At 42.8% G+C, this 18,575-nt stretch overlaps 1 protein-coding gene across 1 annotated transcript in view; it reads right to left on the reverse strand.

Annotated features, from left to right (window-relative positions):
- Window positions 1–2,088: 2,088 nt before the first annotated feature.
- Window positions 2,089–18,575, reverse strand: part of LOC100337081 (adhesion G protein-coupled receptor E3) — a 43,013-nt gene continuing 26,526 nt past the window's right edge. The window contains exons 12-19 of the mRNA XM_024994939.2: window positions 18,047–18,205; window positions 16,279–16,473; window positions 13,342–13,577; window positions 11,538–11,604; window positions 7,826–7,917; window positions 6,419–6,599; window positions 4,190–4,285; window positions 2,089–2,958 (exon numbers count right to left, since the gene is read on the reverse strand). Of these exons, the coding sequence (XP_024850707.1) occupies window positions 2,908–2,958; window positions 4,190–4,285; window positions 6,419–6,599; window positions 7,826–7,917; window positions 11,538–11,604; window positions 13,342–13,577; window positions 16,279–16,473; window positions 18,047–18,205 (1,077 nt within the window). The 3' untranslated portion in view covers window positions 2,089–2,907. The remainder of the gene's footprint in view (window positions 2,959–4,189; window positions 4,286–6,418; window positions 6,600–7,825; window positions 7,918–11,537; window positions 11,605–13,341; window positions 13,578–16,278; window positions 16,474–18,046; window positions 18,206–18,575) is intronic.

Consider the following 18,575-nt stretch of genomic DNA (forward strand, 5'->3'; position numbering starts at 1 on the left):
AGAGACAAGGCTTGACTACTTGGAGCTTTTTGTGTAGCAAAATTTTATTAAAGTACAATATAGATAGAGAAAGCTTCTGACATAGACACCAGAAGGAGATGGAAAGAGTGTCCCCTTGCTAGTTTTAAGCAAGGCATTTTATGTCTATTATCGAGCTTCTGCTGCTGCTGCTGCTAAGTCGCTTCAGTTGTGTCTGACTCTGTGCGACCCCATAGATGGCAGCCCACCAAGCTCCGCCATCCCTGGGATTCTTTCTAATCAGATAAAAGGAACACCTCCAGGCTGAGAGAGTTTCACCAGGTTCTTCTCCCACAATATGCATTTTTGAGATAGGATGGCACGATGTCATCCCTGGCCATAAAACAATTGACATGAACTTTGGTTTGTTGAGCCATTAGAAGCCCAAGTTTTGAGAAAACAAAAGGTTAGTCTTAAGCAGAACTGATTTTGTCAACAGAGAAGGGGAAAAAGTCTGCCATTTGCAGTTTATTTCCTCCTGCCGCTTGGGGACCTCTGGCCTTCCTTCCTGTTACCCTATCAATTCCACAAATAAGGGATATCATATGATATTTCTCCTTCTCTGTCTGACTTACTTCACTCAGTATGACAATCTCTAGACCCATCCTGTTTGCTGCAAATGCATGACTTCATTATTTTTACTGGGTGAGTAATATTCCATTATATATATGTACCACATCTTCTTTATTCACCCCTCTGTTGATGGACATTTAGGTTGCTTCCATGTCTTGGCTTCCATGTCTGCAGTTCATGGGGTAGCAAAGAGTCGGACATGACCAAGCAACTGAACAACAACATGTCTTGGCTATTGTAAACAGACCTTCGATGAACCCTGGGGTGCAAGGATCCTTTCTGATCATGTCCAGGAGTGGGATTACAGGATCCTAAGATAGCCCCAGAGGTTCCATCTTGTTCTTTCATTCGAAACATACTCCTCAGCCTTCTCATTGTGTTTCACTTTCTCTCTTTGCCCCTATGAAATTGGTTGAAACAGTAACCTTTCCCAGTCCTGAAGGCAAGTCCTTGTTGGGAGTGTCTGTATACTGTCTATGTGAGCCCATTTGCTTTAGTTGGGAATGGTTCTAAAGTGAGCTTGGAGTGGATCTTCCCCCTGGTACACTGGCAGCTGCTGCCTCAATGGGAGGTTGGGCTAGATTCAGAGGAGTTAGACTCAGAGCCAGGGGGCTTTTCCTAGACTCCATGAAATCATCATCCTAACTGTCTGATGCTTTTGAATTGTGGTACTGGAGAAGATGCTTGAGAGTCCCTTGGACAGCAAGGAGATACTGCATTATAACGTTTGCAAAGACAATAGCTCTGCTGTCTCGTTAGGACCAAATCCACGTTGCAGAGAGAGCTAAAAACAGAGCAGACACTACCTAGGGGATGACACCATCCACAGTCTAGGAAAAATACTCACTTTGCTATACAGTGGGGATTCCCTGGTGGCTTAGTGGTAAAGAATCTGCCTGCCAATTCAGGAGACATAGGTTTGATCCCTGGGTGGGGAAGATCCCCTGGAGAAGGAAATGGCAATCTACTCCAGTTTCTCGCCTGGGAAACCCCATGGACAGAGGAGCCTGGCAGACTACAGTCCATGGGGTCACAGAGTCAGAAAGGACTGAGCGACTATAACAACAACAACAAAATCAACTCTACTGAAGTTAAGAAAATGAAATGATCTGAATGCATGTACCTGACAAAGACTCATATGCATCATACATGCTCAATTCCTGCAAACAACTCTTGAATGTTTAATGAGGGGTGACATGCAAATGAAAAAGAAACACAAGGAAAGGTGCTCAACATTTTAAAAACCACAATGAAATACCTCTGTCCCCCATGCAAATGGATAAAAGTCAAAGTACTGATAATACCAAGTGGTGCTCAGGAAGTGGAGGAAGTGAAACTCTTCAATATTCTGGGGTTATTGTAAACTATTGCAAACATTTTAGAGTTTTGTCAGTTTCTTTGAAAGTGGATCATTAACATATGACCTAGCAATTACACCCAAGGTATTTACCCAAGAAAAATGAGACATGCGGCCACACACACACACAAACACAAATATTGTATTAGAATGATCATAGCATCTTTATTCATGGTAGAAAAATGGAAATAATTCAAATAGACATCAATAGGAACATGGATAAACAAATTGTGATATACAATAGTGTGAAATGGTACTTAGCAATAAAAAGGCACAGACTAGCAACATATGCATGAAGTGGATGAATTCTAAAATCATGATGAGAGAAACATGGCAGACACCAGGCAGACACAGTGTATTATTCCATATATAGGGGCTTTAAGAACTGACAGAATTAATCTGTTGCTATAGAAATCAGAATAATTGTTTCTGGGGTGGAAGACTGGGGATACATGATTGAAAGGATTACGTGGGAACTTTCAGGAATAATGCAAATACTCCATATCTTGATTTGATTGATACAGTTGATAGATATACAAGCAGGAGATTTGGGTTCAAAACTGGGTTGGGAAGATTCCCTGGGAAAGGAAATGGCAATCCACTCTATTATTCTTGCCTGGCAAATTCCATGGATGGAGGAGCCTGTGGGCTACAGTCCATGGGATTACAAAGAGTTGGACACAACTTAGAAACTAGACGACAACAACAAATACACGTATATACATTTGGAAACTCACCAGATTTAAGACCTACATGTCTCTGCGTAAAATACTTGAAAACACTATTCTTAATTATTTGCAAATAACACTGCAACACTACACAAAATATTATTCAACCTAAGCATACATTCTGCCAACAGTTCTCCTGTAGGATAAATCAGTTCTTATGGATGATTGAGTCATATGGCTAATTCTTTCTCCAGGGTGATTGGGAGGATGATATGGAAGAACTTGTCACATTCAGACTGAAGTATTGCTTCTTTTCCCCGGGAAGTCGGATGATTTCTCCACCTCCATGTGTGAATTTGTGGGAGAGACAGAAATATAATTAATGCTGAAATATTCCTGAAAGTAAGTTTTGAAATCATTTGATGGGAATTTCCTGACAAAAAGATGAGATTGATATTGAAGCATGGATCCCAGGGCAAGTCTGAGTGTTTTTCTTCCAGGCTTAATGTACTTAACTTTGTTTTTTGTATCTCAGAAAGTTGAAGATATGAAAGTAAGCATAAGTTGATGAAGTCTGGTCCCCTTAACTCACCCATGAGGAGACTGACCTCAAATTCACATCCAAATTAATTTTGGAAGTAGGTCTAAAACCAAGCTCTCATGCTCTTACATCTCACCTAAACTCGTCTTATTTATCCCTCCGTTCATTTTCCTTCATCATTATCAAGTAAAAGAAGAAAAGTGTTTCGTGATGTCTATCACTTTCTTCAAGTACTATTTTGCCTATGCCAACAGTCCTTAAATTATGTCTTCTTTTTTTAAAAAACACCAGTGTTCTACAAAATGTAAAGACATTTTCTGCTGGAAAAATAAATCCTGGCTAAACATGTTTGGCAAGTCCCAAGTTCTGTGGCCTCTCTGAAGGTTTACAAAGCACAGGCCTGGTTAAGGCTCAGAGCCTACCAGCAGTGAAACCTGTTTGGCAACTTGTGGAACTCATGAACAAGGATATCTTAGTTACAGTATAACATAAATTAGAAAGAGTTTTATTCACGTTTTTGTAACTCCAAGGTTTGGACTCAGATTGCTGTTGTTATTTAGTTGCTAAATTGTGTCCAACTCTTTTGGGACCCCATGGACTATATAGCCTGCCAGGCTCCTATGTCCATGGGATTTTCCAGGTGAGGACACTGGAGTGGTTTGTCATTTCCTTCTCCAGGGCATCTTCCTGAGCCAGGGATCTAATCCGCATCCCCTGCATTGGCAGGCAGGTTCTTTACCACTGAGCCACCGGGGAAGCCCTTGCACTTAGAAACCAATAATCCCAGAAAAACAAAATCTTTCACTGTGCAGATTATGTGTGGGTAAGTATGCTATTACCCCACCCTAGAGATGCTCAGTGTCAGATATTGCACAGTAAGCTGAGACAGAGATGCTAACAGGTTCCTGTGCCAAGAGTCAATGTGTGGTCCAGTCACACTATTGGGGGAGGGGCAGACCAAACTGCCGACCGGTTTGAAGAGAATAATTCAAATTAGGAAACAGCATGGACTAGGAGAGGAAATCATCTTACCATGTGGGTTTGGCTGGTAGAGCTGGAAAGGATGTAGCTGTCAGACTCTGTCTTTTTATTCATCCTCCTAAGCCATTTTATGTACTCATCTCTCACCTGAAAAAGATGGTAAACAAAAATCTTGCGTTTTAATGCTTTCTGGCTATATGCACAATGCTACCGAAAATAGTACTTTCCCCCATTTTTATTTGCAGATGGTCCGCGGAGGCCATATCAGATAGATTGATCTATGAGTGACTGTGTGTTAGTCGCTCAGTCATGTCCAGCTCTTTGTGACCCCATGTACTGTAGCCCACCAGGTTCCTCTGCCCATGGAATTCTTCAGGCAAGAATACCGGAGGGATTGCCATGCCCTTCTCCAGGGGGGTCTTCCCAGCACAGGGATCAACCCCAGGTCTCCTGCATTGCTGGCAGATTCTTTATCATCTGATCCGCCAGGGAGGCCCCTATGAGTGATTACAGAGATATTATTTGTGGATCAGCCTATGCACCTTTATGCTAATGATAACTCAACATTTATATTATCCTTAAGAGCATGAGCAGTTTTCTGTAACCACTGAGAACTGCTTCCTCCTCTCAATGTTGTTGTTGATGTTCAGTTGCTAAGTCTTATCCCACTCTTTGAGACCCCATGGACTGCAGCACACCAGGTTTCCCTGTCCTTCAGTATCTCCTGGGATTTGCTCAAACTTACATCCATTGAGTCGATGATGCCATCCAACTGTCACATCCTCTGTTGCCCCTTTCTCCCCCTGCCCTCAGTCTTTCCCAGTATCACGGTCTTCCAATGAGTTGGCTCTTAGCGTCAGGTGCCAAAGTATTGGAGCTTCAGCTTCAGCATCAGTCCAATATATATCAGTTCCAATGTATGTTCAGGGTTCATTTCCTTTAGAATGAACTGGTTTGATCTCCTTGCTGTCCCAGGGACTCTCAAGAGTCTTCTCCAGCACCACAGTTTGAAGTGTCAGTTCTTCAGTGCTCAGCCTTCTTTATGGTTCAACTCTTACATTTATACCTGACTACACGTCTCTCTGAGATCCATACAACCCCACTGGAGTGAAACCTAGCAAAATCCATCTATTTATCAAGTCAGAATGCAGTGCAAAATCACTGCTTAAAAAGTTTATGTGGTATGATACATGTTTCAATGCCATTCTCCCAAATCATCCCACCCTCTCCCTCTCCCACAGAGTCCAAAAGACTGTTCTATACATCTGTGTCTCTTTTGCTGTCTCACATACAAGGTTATCGTTACCAGGTTTGATGCAGGATACAGGATGCTCGGGGCTGGTGCGCTGGGATGACCCAGAGGGATGGTACGGGGAGAGAGGCGGGAGGGGGGTTCAGGATGGGGAGCACGTGTACACCCGTGGCGGATTCATGTTGATGTATGGCAAAACCAATACAATATTGTAAAGTAATTAGCCTCCAATTAAAATAAATAAATTTAAATTAAAAAAAAAGTTTATGTGGTCCAGCCAATGCTGGCACCTGGATCATCACTACCACCCTATTCTCCTACACTCAGAGCACTGCCCTCACTACACATCTTTGGGTTCTGGGACTGGCAAGGGTTTCCACATGAGCTTTACTGCCCTTCTTTGGCTGGTTGTCTCCTACCCACCTTAAGCCCCTCACCGTCAAGTCTAAAGAAGCCCTACCTGGTAGTTTAATATCTCCCTAACAATTTTCCCCAAGGTGAAAATCACAGTTGGTTATTCATGTCTAATTATGTTGTTTCCCATTTCTGATTTCTTCACTGTTCAGAAAGCAGCCCCTGGATCCCCCAGAGCCAAGCAAGTAATAATCATTAACATACAATATGAATAGTAAGAAATGGAAACCACTGTCCCCCAAACTTTAGTTTTGCTGCTGTTAGACCCCATATTCATGATCTGAGAAGAATGGGGCCACTACCATCCAATACTCATTACAGATTCATGAGTTGGGAAACTGGAAAATTGGAAAACGGAGACTTGAATGCCCAAAGGAGAATCAAGATGGCAGAGTGGTAGGATGTGGAACTCACCTCATCCTACAGATACATAAAAAATGTTTCTACAAACAGGGGCTTGAACTCCCAGACTCAGTGGAGAATGGTAGGCTTGGGGGAAATGGGAACACACCATCAGGCAGGAGGGCATCATGTGGGAGAATAGGGCTAGCCAGGTAAACGCATGAGAGGACCCCAGCTGGGAGCTGGGAAGAAGACAGGATGGGTCCTATTACCTGCTGGTTGAGGACGCAGTGGACCAGGAAGATGTAGACTCCCTGCAGGACGTTGGTGATGGTGAACGCATAGGCGATGATGGATCTGATGGGTTCCTTTATCAGTTCAGTGAGAAAGAAGCCAAGGCACCAGGAACAGCCCAAGAGGAAGAGCTGAGCAATGGCTTTAAACGTCAGCATCCTGTTAACACCAAGAAGGAGAGTCACCAACTCACCACCTTCTCTCTTGAATAGTATATTGTCCTGTCTTCAGGCCCCATCTGCCTTCCTCTCCAGTTATTGTTATTTAGTTGCTAAGTCATATCTGACTCTTTGAAACCCCATGGACTGTAGCCTCCAGGCTCCTCTGTCTATGGGATTTTCCAGGCAAGAATACTGGAGTGGGTTGCCATTTCCTTCTCCAGGGAATCTTCCCAACCCAGGGATTGAGCCTAGATCTCCTGTATTGGCAGGAAGATTCTTTACCACTGAGCCACCTGGGAAGCCTATTCTCTCCAGTTACTGGTGAAATTTTCTCAAGCCAAGATGGACTTGGAGAAACTGTGGTTGTGATGCAATATTTGGAAGTAATGCTATCATTTTCATTGTAAAAACTTTAATAGATGAACATGAGTTTATTCCATGGGTGTTTTCCTCTAATATGAATGTTTATAACTGGAATGATAATTTGTGGTGGTGGTGGTTGTTAGTCGCTAAGTCGTGTCCAACTCTTGTGACCCAGTGGACTGTAGCCCGCCAGGCTCCTGTGTCCATGGGATTTCCCAGGCAAGTGTGGTATTTTACCACTACTTATTTTGATGCAGCAGAATACACATAACACAAAATTTACTACAACTATAAACATACAGTTCATAGGCATTAAATACATTCACATTGTTGTACTACCAGCAACACTATCTTTCTACTGAGCTTTTTTTCACCCTGAAAAACTGAAACTGTATCCATTAAACAATAAGTACCCATTTCTTCATACTCTCATCTCTTGGCAACATCAATTCTACTTTCTGTTTCTATGAATCTTCTCATTAATTTCAAGGTTTCAAATGCATATGATTTTAAGGATGATTCTCATTTGACAGTGGTTCCTAACAGGGTAGGCAACTCTCTACAGATGACTGTTTAGGGGCTTCCCAGGAGACTCAGTAGGTAAACAATCTGCCTGCTGATGCAGGAGATGTGGATTTGATCCCTGGGTTGGGAAGATTCCCTGGCGGAGGAAATAGCAACCCACTCCAGTATTCTTGTCTGGGAAATCCCATGGATAGAGGAACCTGGTGGGCTACTGTCCATGAGGTTGCAAAGCATTGGGCACCACTTAGTAACTAAGCATGCATGCATGCTTGAAAAAGCAATCCTTTAGGACTACAACCGATGCTAAGCCCATTAAACTGTCTAAACCCATTTTACCTTGTGTTTTGTATCTTCGACACATCTTTATTGAGGGAAGAAAGTCGATCTCTCAAAATCCACAGGGTTATCAAATAAAAGATTAAGTTTATCTGAAAGAAAAAAAATAAGATGCTAATTGTGGACCAATATACAGAGTCAGGTTTTTTTTATGATGGCCATTCTGACCCGTGTGAGGTGAACTACTCATTGTAGTTTTGATCTGCATTTCTCTGATAGTTCATGGTGTTGAGCGTCTTTTCATGTGTCTCTTGGCCATCTGTGTGTCTTCTTTGGAGAAATGTCTACCTAGGTCTTCTGCCCACTTTTTGATTGGGTGTGTTTCTTCTCATATTGAGTTTCATGAGCTGTTTGTAAATTTTAGAGATTCATTCCTTGTAAGTTGCTTTGTTTGCCAATATATTCTCCCATTCTGATGGCTGTCGTTTCATCTCATGTATGTGTACTGCCATGTGTGAAGATACCATGTGTAGAGAGCTACAGATAGCTAGTGGGAACCTAGTGTAGAGTGCAGGGAGCTTAGCTGGGTGTTCTGTGATGACCTAGAGGGGTGAGATGGGGGTGGGTGGGAAGGAGGGTGGGAAGGAGAGAGGGGATATATGTGATGGCTCAGAAAGTAAAGAATCTGCCTGTAGTGTGGGAAACCAGGGTTCGATCCCTGGGTCAGGAAGATCCCTTGGAGAAGGGAGTGCCAACCCACTCCAGTAATCTTGCCTGGAGAATTCCATGGACAGAAGGGCCTAGTGGGCTATGGCCCATGGAGTCGCAAAGAGCTGGACATGCTACATGCTGTAGCTAATGTACTAACTAAGAGACTAACATGCTACATGCTGTAGCTAATGTACTTTGTTGTGCAACATTGCAGGGCAACTATTCCCTAAGAAAGAAATAGAGTCAAACTAGAAAGCACTGAAGATCATGGGAAAAGGTATGAGATTTTATAGTTAGAATATGTTGCAACTTGGGGACTTCCCTGGCGGTCCAGTGGTTAAGACTCCATGCGTCCAATACAGGGATGCAGGTTCCATCCCTGGTCAGGAACTAGGATCCCACATGCCTCATAGCACAGCCAAAAAGTTAAAAAATATATATGTTGAAATTCCTTTGGAGCAGACTGGGGATACTTGTACAATACCACCAAGGAGCTCCTGAAAGGCCACAAAAGAACACGCGTGGGTGGTCAGGTGGCACAAACGCAGTGCAACGTGGTGTCTCCACCAATGACTTTCCTTGCACACACGGGCCAGGTATTTTCCAGGCTCATTTCAGATAGTCTGGGGCATGTGGCTGAATTCTAGTGGATGAGATGTTGGTCGCAGTGACATATGCCTGAATCCTACACAGTCTTCAGCTCTCTTCCCCTCCAGCAACAACCAACAAGGTCATATGTCAAAATAACTGAATCATAAAAGAGAAGCTGAGGACTTCCCTGGTGCCACAGGGGCTAACGATCTGCCTGCCAATGCAGGAGATACGAGTTCAATCCCTGGTCTGGGAAGATCCCACATGCCTTGGAGCAACTAACTTCATGTGCCAGAACTAGTGAGTCCATGTGCTGCGACTTCTGAAGCCCTCATGCCTAGAGCCTGTGCTCCACAACAAGAGAAGGCAATGGCACCCCACTCCGATACCATACATACTTAATATATATTTGTTGAATAAACAAATGAGTGGGTGTATAAAAATATAATTGTGAATATGATAGAATTATGTGATTTGGAAGTGATTTCACCAAGTGTTCTTAAATCTTCAGTTTTTATGTTTGTTCGACTCAGGATATAGTCTGATGATTAGTCAGTATGGTATGCTAGATATTAGAGATACAAGGATGATTTCTTCTCTATTCATCAGCATTTACATGTGCTCAAAATTTTTTTCCTTAAAAATTTTTTAAATTTTATTATTTAAAAATTAATTAATTTATTTTAATTGGACGCTAATTACTGTACAATATTGTGGTGGTTTTTGCCATATATCAACATGAATCAGCCATGGGTGCACATGTGTACCCCCATCCTTAAGCCCCCTCCCAGCTCCCTCCCCACGCCATCCCTTCTGGACTGTTCCAGAGCACCGGTTTTGAGTGCCCTGCTTCTTGCATCACGCTTGCACTGGTCATCTATTTCACATGTGGTAATATACATGTTTCAATGCTATTCTCTCAAATCATCCCCCTCTCTCCTTCTCCCACATAGTCCAAACATCTGTTCTTTACAACTGTGTCTCTTTTGCTCCCTTGCATATAGGGTTGTCATTACTGTTTTCTAAGTTCCATATATATGCGTTAATATACTGTATTGCTGCTTTTCTTTCTGACTTACTTCACTCTATGATAGGCTCCAGTTTCATCCACTTGTTAGAACTGACTCAAATGCATTATTTTTTATAGCTGAGTAATATTCCATTGTGTATATGTACCACAACTTCCTTATCCGTTTGTCTGCCAATGGATATCTAGGTTGCTTCCATGTCTGAGCTACTGTAAACAGTGCTGCAATGAACACTGGGGTACATGTGTCTCTTTTGACTCTGGTTTCCTTGGTGTGTATGCCCAGCAGTGGGATTGCTGAGTTGTATGGCAGTTCTATTTCCAGTTTTTTTTTGAGGAATCTTCACACTATACTCCACAGTGGCTGTGCTAGTTTGCATTCCCACCAACAGTATAAAAGTGTTCCCTTTTCTCCACACCCTCTCCAGCATTTATTGTTTGTAGACTTTTTGATGGCAAAAATATGCTCAAAAAATTTAAATAAAGACATATGCTCAAACATCTGCTATTAAAAGGAAACAAATGAATGTTAAAATAGTACTTAGATTGCCCTCCTACACTGTTGGTAGGAATGTAAACTGGTAAAACCGGGATGGAGATCAGTATGGAGATTCTTTAAAAAAGTAAAACTAGAACTACTATATGATTCAGCAGTCCCACTCCTGAGCATGTACCCAGAGAAAGCCATACTTCGAAAAGATACATGTTCCCCAGTGTTCACTGCAGCTCTATTTATAGTATGCAAGACACGGAAGCAACCTAAATGTCCATCAGCAGAGGAATGGATAAAGAAGATGTGGTACATAAATACAATGTAATATTATTCAGTCATAAAAAGAATGAAATAATGCCATTTGCAGCAACATGGTTACAACTAGAGATTATCATACTAAGTGAAGTTAAGTCAGAGAAAGATAAATATATTATGTTCTTGCTTATATGTGGGATCTAAAAACAATACACAAATGAATTTAAATACAAAAGAGAAATAGACCGACAAACAGAAAACAAACTATCATTACCAAAGGGGAAGTGGAGAGAAGGATAAATTAGTTGGTCGGAATTAACATATGTACATTACTGTATATGAACAGATAAACAATACTGACCTACTGTATAGCATAGGGAACTATATTGAATACCTTGTAGTAAGCTATAATGAAAAAGAATCTGAAAAAAATATATATATATATGTGTGTGTGTGTGTGTGTACATATATATATATAATATACTTTTTCCATTTACTTTCCATTATATATATGGCTGAATCTCTTCACTGTACACCTGAAACTAACACAACATTGTAAATCAGCTGTACTGCAATAAAAAATAAAAAATAGTACCTCTTTTGACCTTCAAATTAAGTTGAATACTACATACCACACACACATACTCTATACACACATGGCACCTGAGGCAGACACACGCACACTACAAACCTACCAAGATGACGGCTGATATGGGTCCTAAGAAACTCAAGATAAACCCTTTCTCTATGTTGATCCAGCAACTGAAAAACAGAAAGCAACAGTGGCAGCATTTTGAAAGGTAATGGAATACAATACATGATCTGCAATAGAGAATATTTATATAGGACTTCTTGGGCTTCCCAGGTGGCTCACTGGTAAAGAATCCACATGCTATGCAGGCGATGAAAGAGACTTGGGTTTGATCCCTGGGCGGGGAAGAGGCCCTGGAGAAGGGTATGGCAACCCACTCCAGTATTCTAGAGAAACCCATGGACAGAGGAGCCTGTGGGCTACAGTCCATAGGGTCACAAAGAGTTGGATACAACTGAAGCGACTGAGCATGCATATAGCATTTACATGTGTCAGGTACCATTCTAATACTTGGAAGTAGATAGTATTACTCTCTTTATTTTACAGGTGAGAAAACCTAGGAAAGAATTTAACTGTCTCCAGAGTCACCAGGCTAGTAAGTGAGGAAACTTGAAAACTGGAATCAGGTAATCAAGTCTAGAATTCATGCTCCTTCAAGTTTATGGAAGCATTTGGTTATGACACCAAAAATTTGTAAAGAATTTCAGATGTCTATCACTTAGAGATTAATTTTATAAAGATGGTAAGAATATACAATGTAATACATTGAATGATGATGTGTATCTGTAGTAATGTGGAAAAAGTCCACTATATATTATTAAGGGAATAAACAAATTACATGCAATACCTTTATCATGATCCCGTTTTTTATTAAAAAAAATACATTTACATGTATATTATATATATATTGGGCTTCCCTGATAGCTGTTGGTAAAGAATCTACCTGCAATGCAAGAGACCCTGGTTCCTGATTCCTGAGCCAGGACGATCCCCTGGAGAAGGAATAGGCCACCCACTCAAGTGTTCTTGGGCTTCCCTTGTGGTTCAGCTGGTAAAGAATCTGCCTGCAATGTGGGAGGTCTAGGTTTGATCCCTGGGTTGGGAAGATCCCCTGGAGAAGGGAAAGGCTACCCACTCCAGTATTCTGGTCTGGACAGTATTAAGGGAATAAACAAATTACATGCAGTATCTTTATCATGATCCCATTTTTATAAAAGTATATATTTATATGTATATATATTTAAGGGGCTTCTCAAGTGGTACAGTTGGTAAAGAATCCACCTGCCAAAGTAGGAGTCACTGGAGACATGGGTTCAAACTCTAGGTCGGGAAGATACTTTGGAGTAGCAAATGGCAATCCACTCCAGTATTCTTGCCTGGAAAATTCCATGGACAGAGGAGCCTAGTGGGCCACAGTCCATGGGGTTGCAGAGTCAGATGTGACTGAATGACTAACACATACTGGGCTTAGTGGTATTACAGAGGTTCTTTATTAGAATATTATTTTTTATAAAACCAGTTATTACTTTCAGTAATAGAAGTATTAAAGATCTATAAACATGACATTTATAAATATAGACATTTGTATAAAAAATAAAAATTCATGCTCCTTCCAGTTCACTGTCCGTGTTACTTTACACTAGTCGTTCACCTTTTTCTCTGAACCTCAGTTTGCTTAGTATACAAAATGGGAACAATTGGAGCACTTTCCTCTAGGGATGTTTTGATAGACATGAGAAATGGTGTATATGAAACACTTCGCCTCAGGGGCTGGAGAAATAAATGTTCAGCATCTTTGTTCTCAGCCTGAGTCGTGACCTACTCCACCCTTCCTTCCACCCTCAGTTTCCCAGGGAGACACGTGTGTACCCACGTCCCCGACAGCACATTTTCAGCACCGGACTCACTGCTTAGTGGTGCCGTATCCTTGGGGGTTGATCGCTGCAGACACAGCCACAATCACTGCTGGGACCCCGTAGCCTACAGGGTACATGAACCTCTTCTTGAATCTGCCTGCGCTGGTGTAGTTGGCCACCCTGAGGTTCCTGACAGTGAGGAAGAGGTGCAGCCCTTCGAGGAACATCCAGGTGAAGGCGGCCAAGTAGAGGTAATGCAGTCCACCGGCGACGACCTTGCACAGCACCTGGGGGGAGAGGGGGCCACTGGAGTGGTCCTGGGTGCAATGACCTCACCATCTGCTCTTCACCAGGGTTGTCTCCGGGTAACTTTGGTGAGAGATGCTCCTTAGCCTTCTTCACATGTCCTTCTTCTCTTTAGAGTCATGTCTCCAAACGGATGGATGGTCCCCCTTGTCTATTCCCATGCCTTGGCAGGGTGTCACTTGGGCCACCCAAGAAAAACTGAAAATGTATCATGTTTAAAGTTGAATGGGGGACTTCCCTGGTGGTCCAGGGCTTAAAATCCATCTGCCAATGCAGGGGACACAGGTTTGATCTCTTGTCTGGCAAGATTCCACATGCCATGGGGCAACTAAGCCCAAACACCACAACTAGGGAAGACCGAGAGCCCTGCTCTCAGTCAAAGCGGTCAAAGCGCATGCTCTGAAACAAGAGACGCAATCACGGTGAGAAGTCCGTGTACTGCAAGGAGTAGCCCCCACTCACTGCACCTAGTGAAAGCTCGCAGCAGTGAAGACCCAGCGCAGCCAAAAATAGCTAACTAGCTAAATAAAGTTCAAAAAGATCTTTGTCCATCTTAAAATGGAGGAAGACAATATTCAAAGTGTGTTAAGGACTGCAGATAGCCCTTTGCCTGTTGGCTAATGGATGCTTGACTTCTCTGAGTCGGATGAAGCTGGTCCTGGCCAGGGCTGTCTCCATCCCAAGAACCCTTAACCACCTCCCTGCCCCCTTTCCCCTTCTGAGGATGAAATTAATCCTCGTGGAAAGCTTATGGCCAGCTTGTCCTGCCGTGATCACTGTCTCTTCCATCTTGATTACTACCCAGAACTGAAGTCACTCTGGTCTGTGTGGCATATATGTTGGGTACATGAATGAGTGAGTGAATGAGTGACTCCTCCAATATGCTTATCCGCATAAAGCCCCATAATTTTCTCTTTTGAGCCAACAGCTCCTGGTTTCCTCCACTATGAAAGCATCTGCTCTGAATGACCTTTTCCGTAGTAAGTAAACCCTCCGCCCTCCTTCTTCATATTCACTGAATGTTCCCTCCATGTCTTTAGGACCACTGGAACTTGAAAAAGTCAACTTTTTCCCTCTCTTTAGGTTGCACAATGCAGCATGTGGAATCTTAGTTACTTGACCAGGGATCAAACCCACGCTCCCTGCATTGGAAGTGTGGAGTTTAACCACTGGGCCACCAGGGAAATGATTGCCCCCACCCCATGTCTTTGATTAAAGTATAACCTGGCTTTTATTTGAGGACACTGCTTCCCACACATTTGAAGAGAACAGTGACCGCTGTCCATTGTCTGAGGGGAACTGGGTTTCCTCGACACCGCTTATGATCTCTCCTGGACCATTGACTCTCTTTTCATGATGAATAAAACCCTCTTTTCTTACGAATCATGTCCTGAGTCTTTCTAGCAACCTCTCAATCTTTGCAAAACTTCATTCACTTCCTGGTTTCTACCTCTCACTCCTTGGAGATGCTGTTGCATGAAACACATGTTTGATATCAAACCTGCTAGCTTGGAATCATAAATCAGTGACCCTCAAGACCCAGCTCCACTGTGCATCGTTCATTCAGTCTGTAAGTTTTTAAATTGACTGTTAACTGGGGGAAGGGACATGAAGAAAACTCTGAGTTTGGGGCATGTTCTAGATCTTGATCAGGGTGACGGTTTTATATCTCTGTCTTTATATCTGGGCTTCCTTGGTGGCTCAGAGGTAAAGAACCCACCTGCCAATGCAGGAGATGTGGGTGTGATCCCTGTGTCGGGAAGATCCCCTGGAGGAGGAAATGGCAACCTACTCCAGTATTTTTGCCTGGGAAATCCCATGGACAGAAGAGCCTGGCAGACTATGGTTCATGGGCTTGCAGAAGTGTCAGACACAACTTAGTGACTAAACAACAACATATCTATATCTATTATAGACATAAGTAATACCAAGTTCCTCTGTCTATGGAATTTCCCAACAACATATCTAATGTACTATCTATCCATGAGAAAGGAGGATTCCTGCCTTCTGGAACAACATGGGTGAACCTTGAGCTATGCTCAGGAGATTGTCAGACAGAGACAAGTACTGTATAATCTTTTATTCGTGGAATTGAAAAATCTCAGACTCATGAAAAAAGAAAAAAGTGAAAACCTGATTGCCAGGAGACAGAGGTAGGGGGTGGGATGATAAGGCTGATGTAATTTGTGGATATGAATGTGTAATAAGTAATAAATTACCCAAGGGAATACACAGTTCCATGAATATACTGAAAGCCACTGACATGTACATTTAAAAAGGGCAAACTATATATGTATGAATTATGCTATTGATACTATGTATAAAATAGGTAACTAATGAGAGCCTACTGTACATCACAGGGAACTCTCCTTAATGCACTCTGGTGACCTGAATGAGAAGGAAGCCCCAAAGGGGAGGGAGATATGTGTATGTGTGTGACTGACTCATTTTGCTGTACAGCAGGAACTAGCACTACCTTGTAAAGCAACCATACTCCAATAAAAATTAAAGAAAAAGCTGTTTAAAAAAAAAGAAGGGAATTCCCTGGCAGTCCAGTTTAGGAATTGGCACTTTCACTGTTGTGGGCTTAGGTTCAATCTTTTGTTGGGGAACTAACATCCTACAAGTCATGTAGCCTGGCCAAAATAAAAAATAAGAAAGGGTTTTGGCTAATTCTCCTACCTCGGGCTCTGTCCGTTTGATGCCTGTGAGGAAGAGGAGGTAGGCCAGGAAGAGGCAGATGGAGAGCTGCAGGTGGAGGGAGGTGCTGACGTTCTGGATGGATCGACACAGGAGGAAGGTGAGGGCCGCCAGGAAGAGGCAGAGCAGAGAGAGGCTCAGCCCCACGTAGGTGATCACGGTCAGCACGGGGTCCTCCTAGACGCAGCAGGAGAAAATAGATCCCAATTGGTTTTTGTTTTGGACACTGTGGTTCCCAATAACCCGGGTCTTAGAACCCTCAGTGCATGGTGTTAATTAATCCTCGTGAGAAACTGAACAGATCAATAGTGGCCAAGCCGAACTTCCCTCGTAGTCCATTGGTGAAGAATTGGCCTACCAGTGCAGGGGACAAGTGTTCCATGCCTGGTCTGAGAAGGTCCCACATGCTGTGGGGCAGCTAAGCCCGTGTGCCACAAGTACTGAGCCCACCTGCTGCAACTCCTGAGCCTGTGTGCTGCAACTAGTGGAGCCCATGTGCCCTAGAGCCCATTGCTGGGCTCCTCTGCAAGAGAAGCCGCCACAATGAGAAGCCTGGGCACCGCAACTAGAGAGTAGCCCTGGCTTGCCACAAATAGAGAAAGCCCACGTGCAGCAATGAAGACCCAGGCGGCTGAATGTAAATAATTAATTTTTAAAAAGATTAGACAATCACAATGAAACATGACTCTCACCCCAACAATAAGAAAATGATAATTGACAAAATTGTAACTTTTCTTGATCTCATTGGAGAGCCAAGTTTGCACAGCAAAGAGGCAACATTAACTCAAGTTCTTCCCAAAAGAGATGAGACAGAACGATTTCAATTTTGACAGAGCACAGAAGGAACACATGGTTGCTACAGGACTGCATGTGAAGAAATCCACCAGAAATTCCTAAAGGCTGAATGCAGTGGTTTTGGATGACTAGGTTTCCCAGATATAAGTGTTGTTTCACTCACAAGTTCTACCCCATGAAAACATGAAAAAAGGCTCCATGCCACTAGTCATCAGGTCTGTATACATTAAAGCCACAATGAGATACCACTATACACCTCCTAAAAGGGTTGTATATTTTTAACATGAAAAAGAGAAATTTATATTAATGCATGTATAGAAAGGGTTAGTCACTCAGTCATGTCCACCTCTTTGCGACCCCATGGACCATAGCTGGCCAGGCTCTTCTGTCCAAGGGCTTCTCCAGGCAAGAATACTGGAGTGGGTTGCCATTTCCTTCTCCAGAGGAATCTTCCTGAAAAACAGTACTGATGAACCTATTTGCAGTGTGGGAATAGAGACTCAGATATAGAGAAAGGACTTGTGTTCACAGAGGGGAAAGGAGAGGGCAGGGCAGGTGAGAGAGCAGCACTGGAGCGTATGCACTGCGGCTTCTCAGGTAGCACTGAAACAAGTGCACTACCATGTGTGAAAGAAAAGCTAGCTGGAAGATGCTCAATAGCACAGGGAGTTCCGCTTGGTACTCTGTGATGACCTAACAGGGTGGGATGGGGGTTGGGTGGGATGGGGGTTAGGTAAGAGGGAGACTCAAAAGAGAAGGGAATGTTGGTGTACGGCAGAAACTAACACAGCATTGTAAAGCATTATCCTTGAATTCTAAAAAATGAAAAAGAGGAAGATACATAGCTGTTCCTCTGCTAATGTTTTTTCATCTTCTTTCTGAAGATCCCTGCCTCCCACCAGCACCACCCTGCAGCAGAGCTGACTTTCAGCGGCATGTGTGTTTACACACGTACCTTCAGCTCGACCGAGGCCATGAGGACGGCAAAGGTGGACAGATGGCTGCAACTGCATACAGTTCGAGTTCCGTCGGACAAGATCACGTGGCACCCTTCATTAGACCAGACCAGCTCGTCCCAGTAGACACAAAGAGACTTTCTGCTTTCCCCTACCATCTGGAAAGAAAATTGCTCTTCATGAGACACTATCATTTAAAATCTGAAGCTTTCCACACATACATGCACACACACACACATGCATGCATGCTTACACACAACGAAATACTATTCAACCATAAAAAATGAAATGATGCCATTTGCAACACAGATAGGCCGAAAGGATATTATGCTTGGCAAAATGTCAGGTAGATAAAGACAAATACTTATATTATTTCCTATATGTGGAATCTAAAAAATAAAATGAATGGAATACAGAAAACAGAAACAAACTCACAGACATAAAAAACAAACTTATGATGACCAAAGGGGATAAGGAAGAGGGGAGAGACAAATTAGGACTATGGGATTAACAGATACAAACTCGTAT

The sequence above is a fragment of the Bos taurus genome, chromosome 7, assembly GCF_002263795.3.
Source record: "Bos taurus isolate L1 Dominette 01449 registration number 42190680 breed Hereford chromosome 7, ARS-UCD2.0, whole genome shotgun sequence".
Classification (NCBI taxonomy): Eukaryota; Metazoa; Chordata; class Mammalia; order Artiodactyla; family Bovidae; genus Bos; species Bos taurus.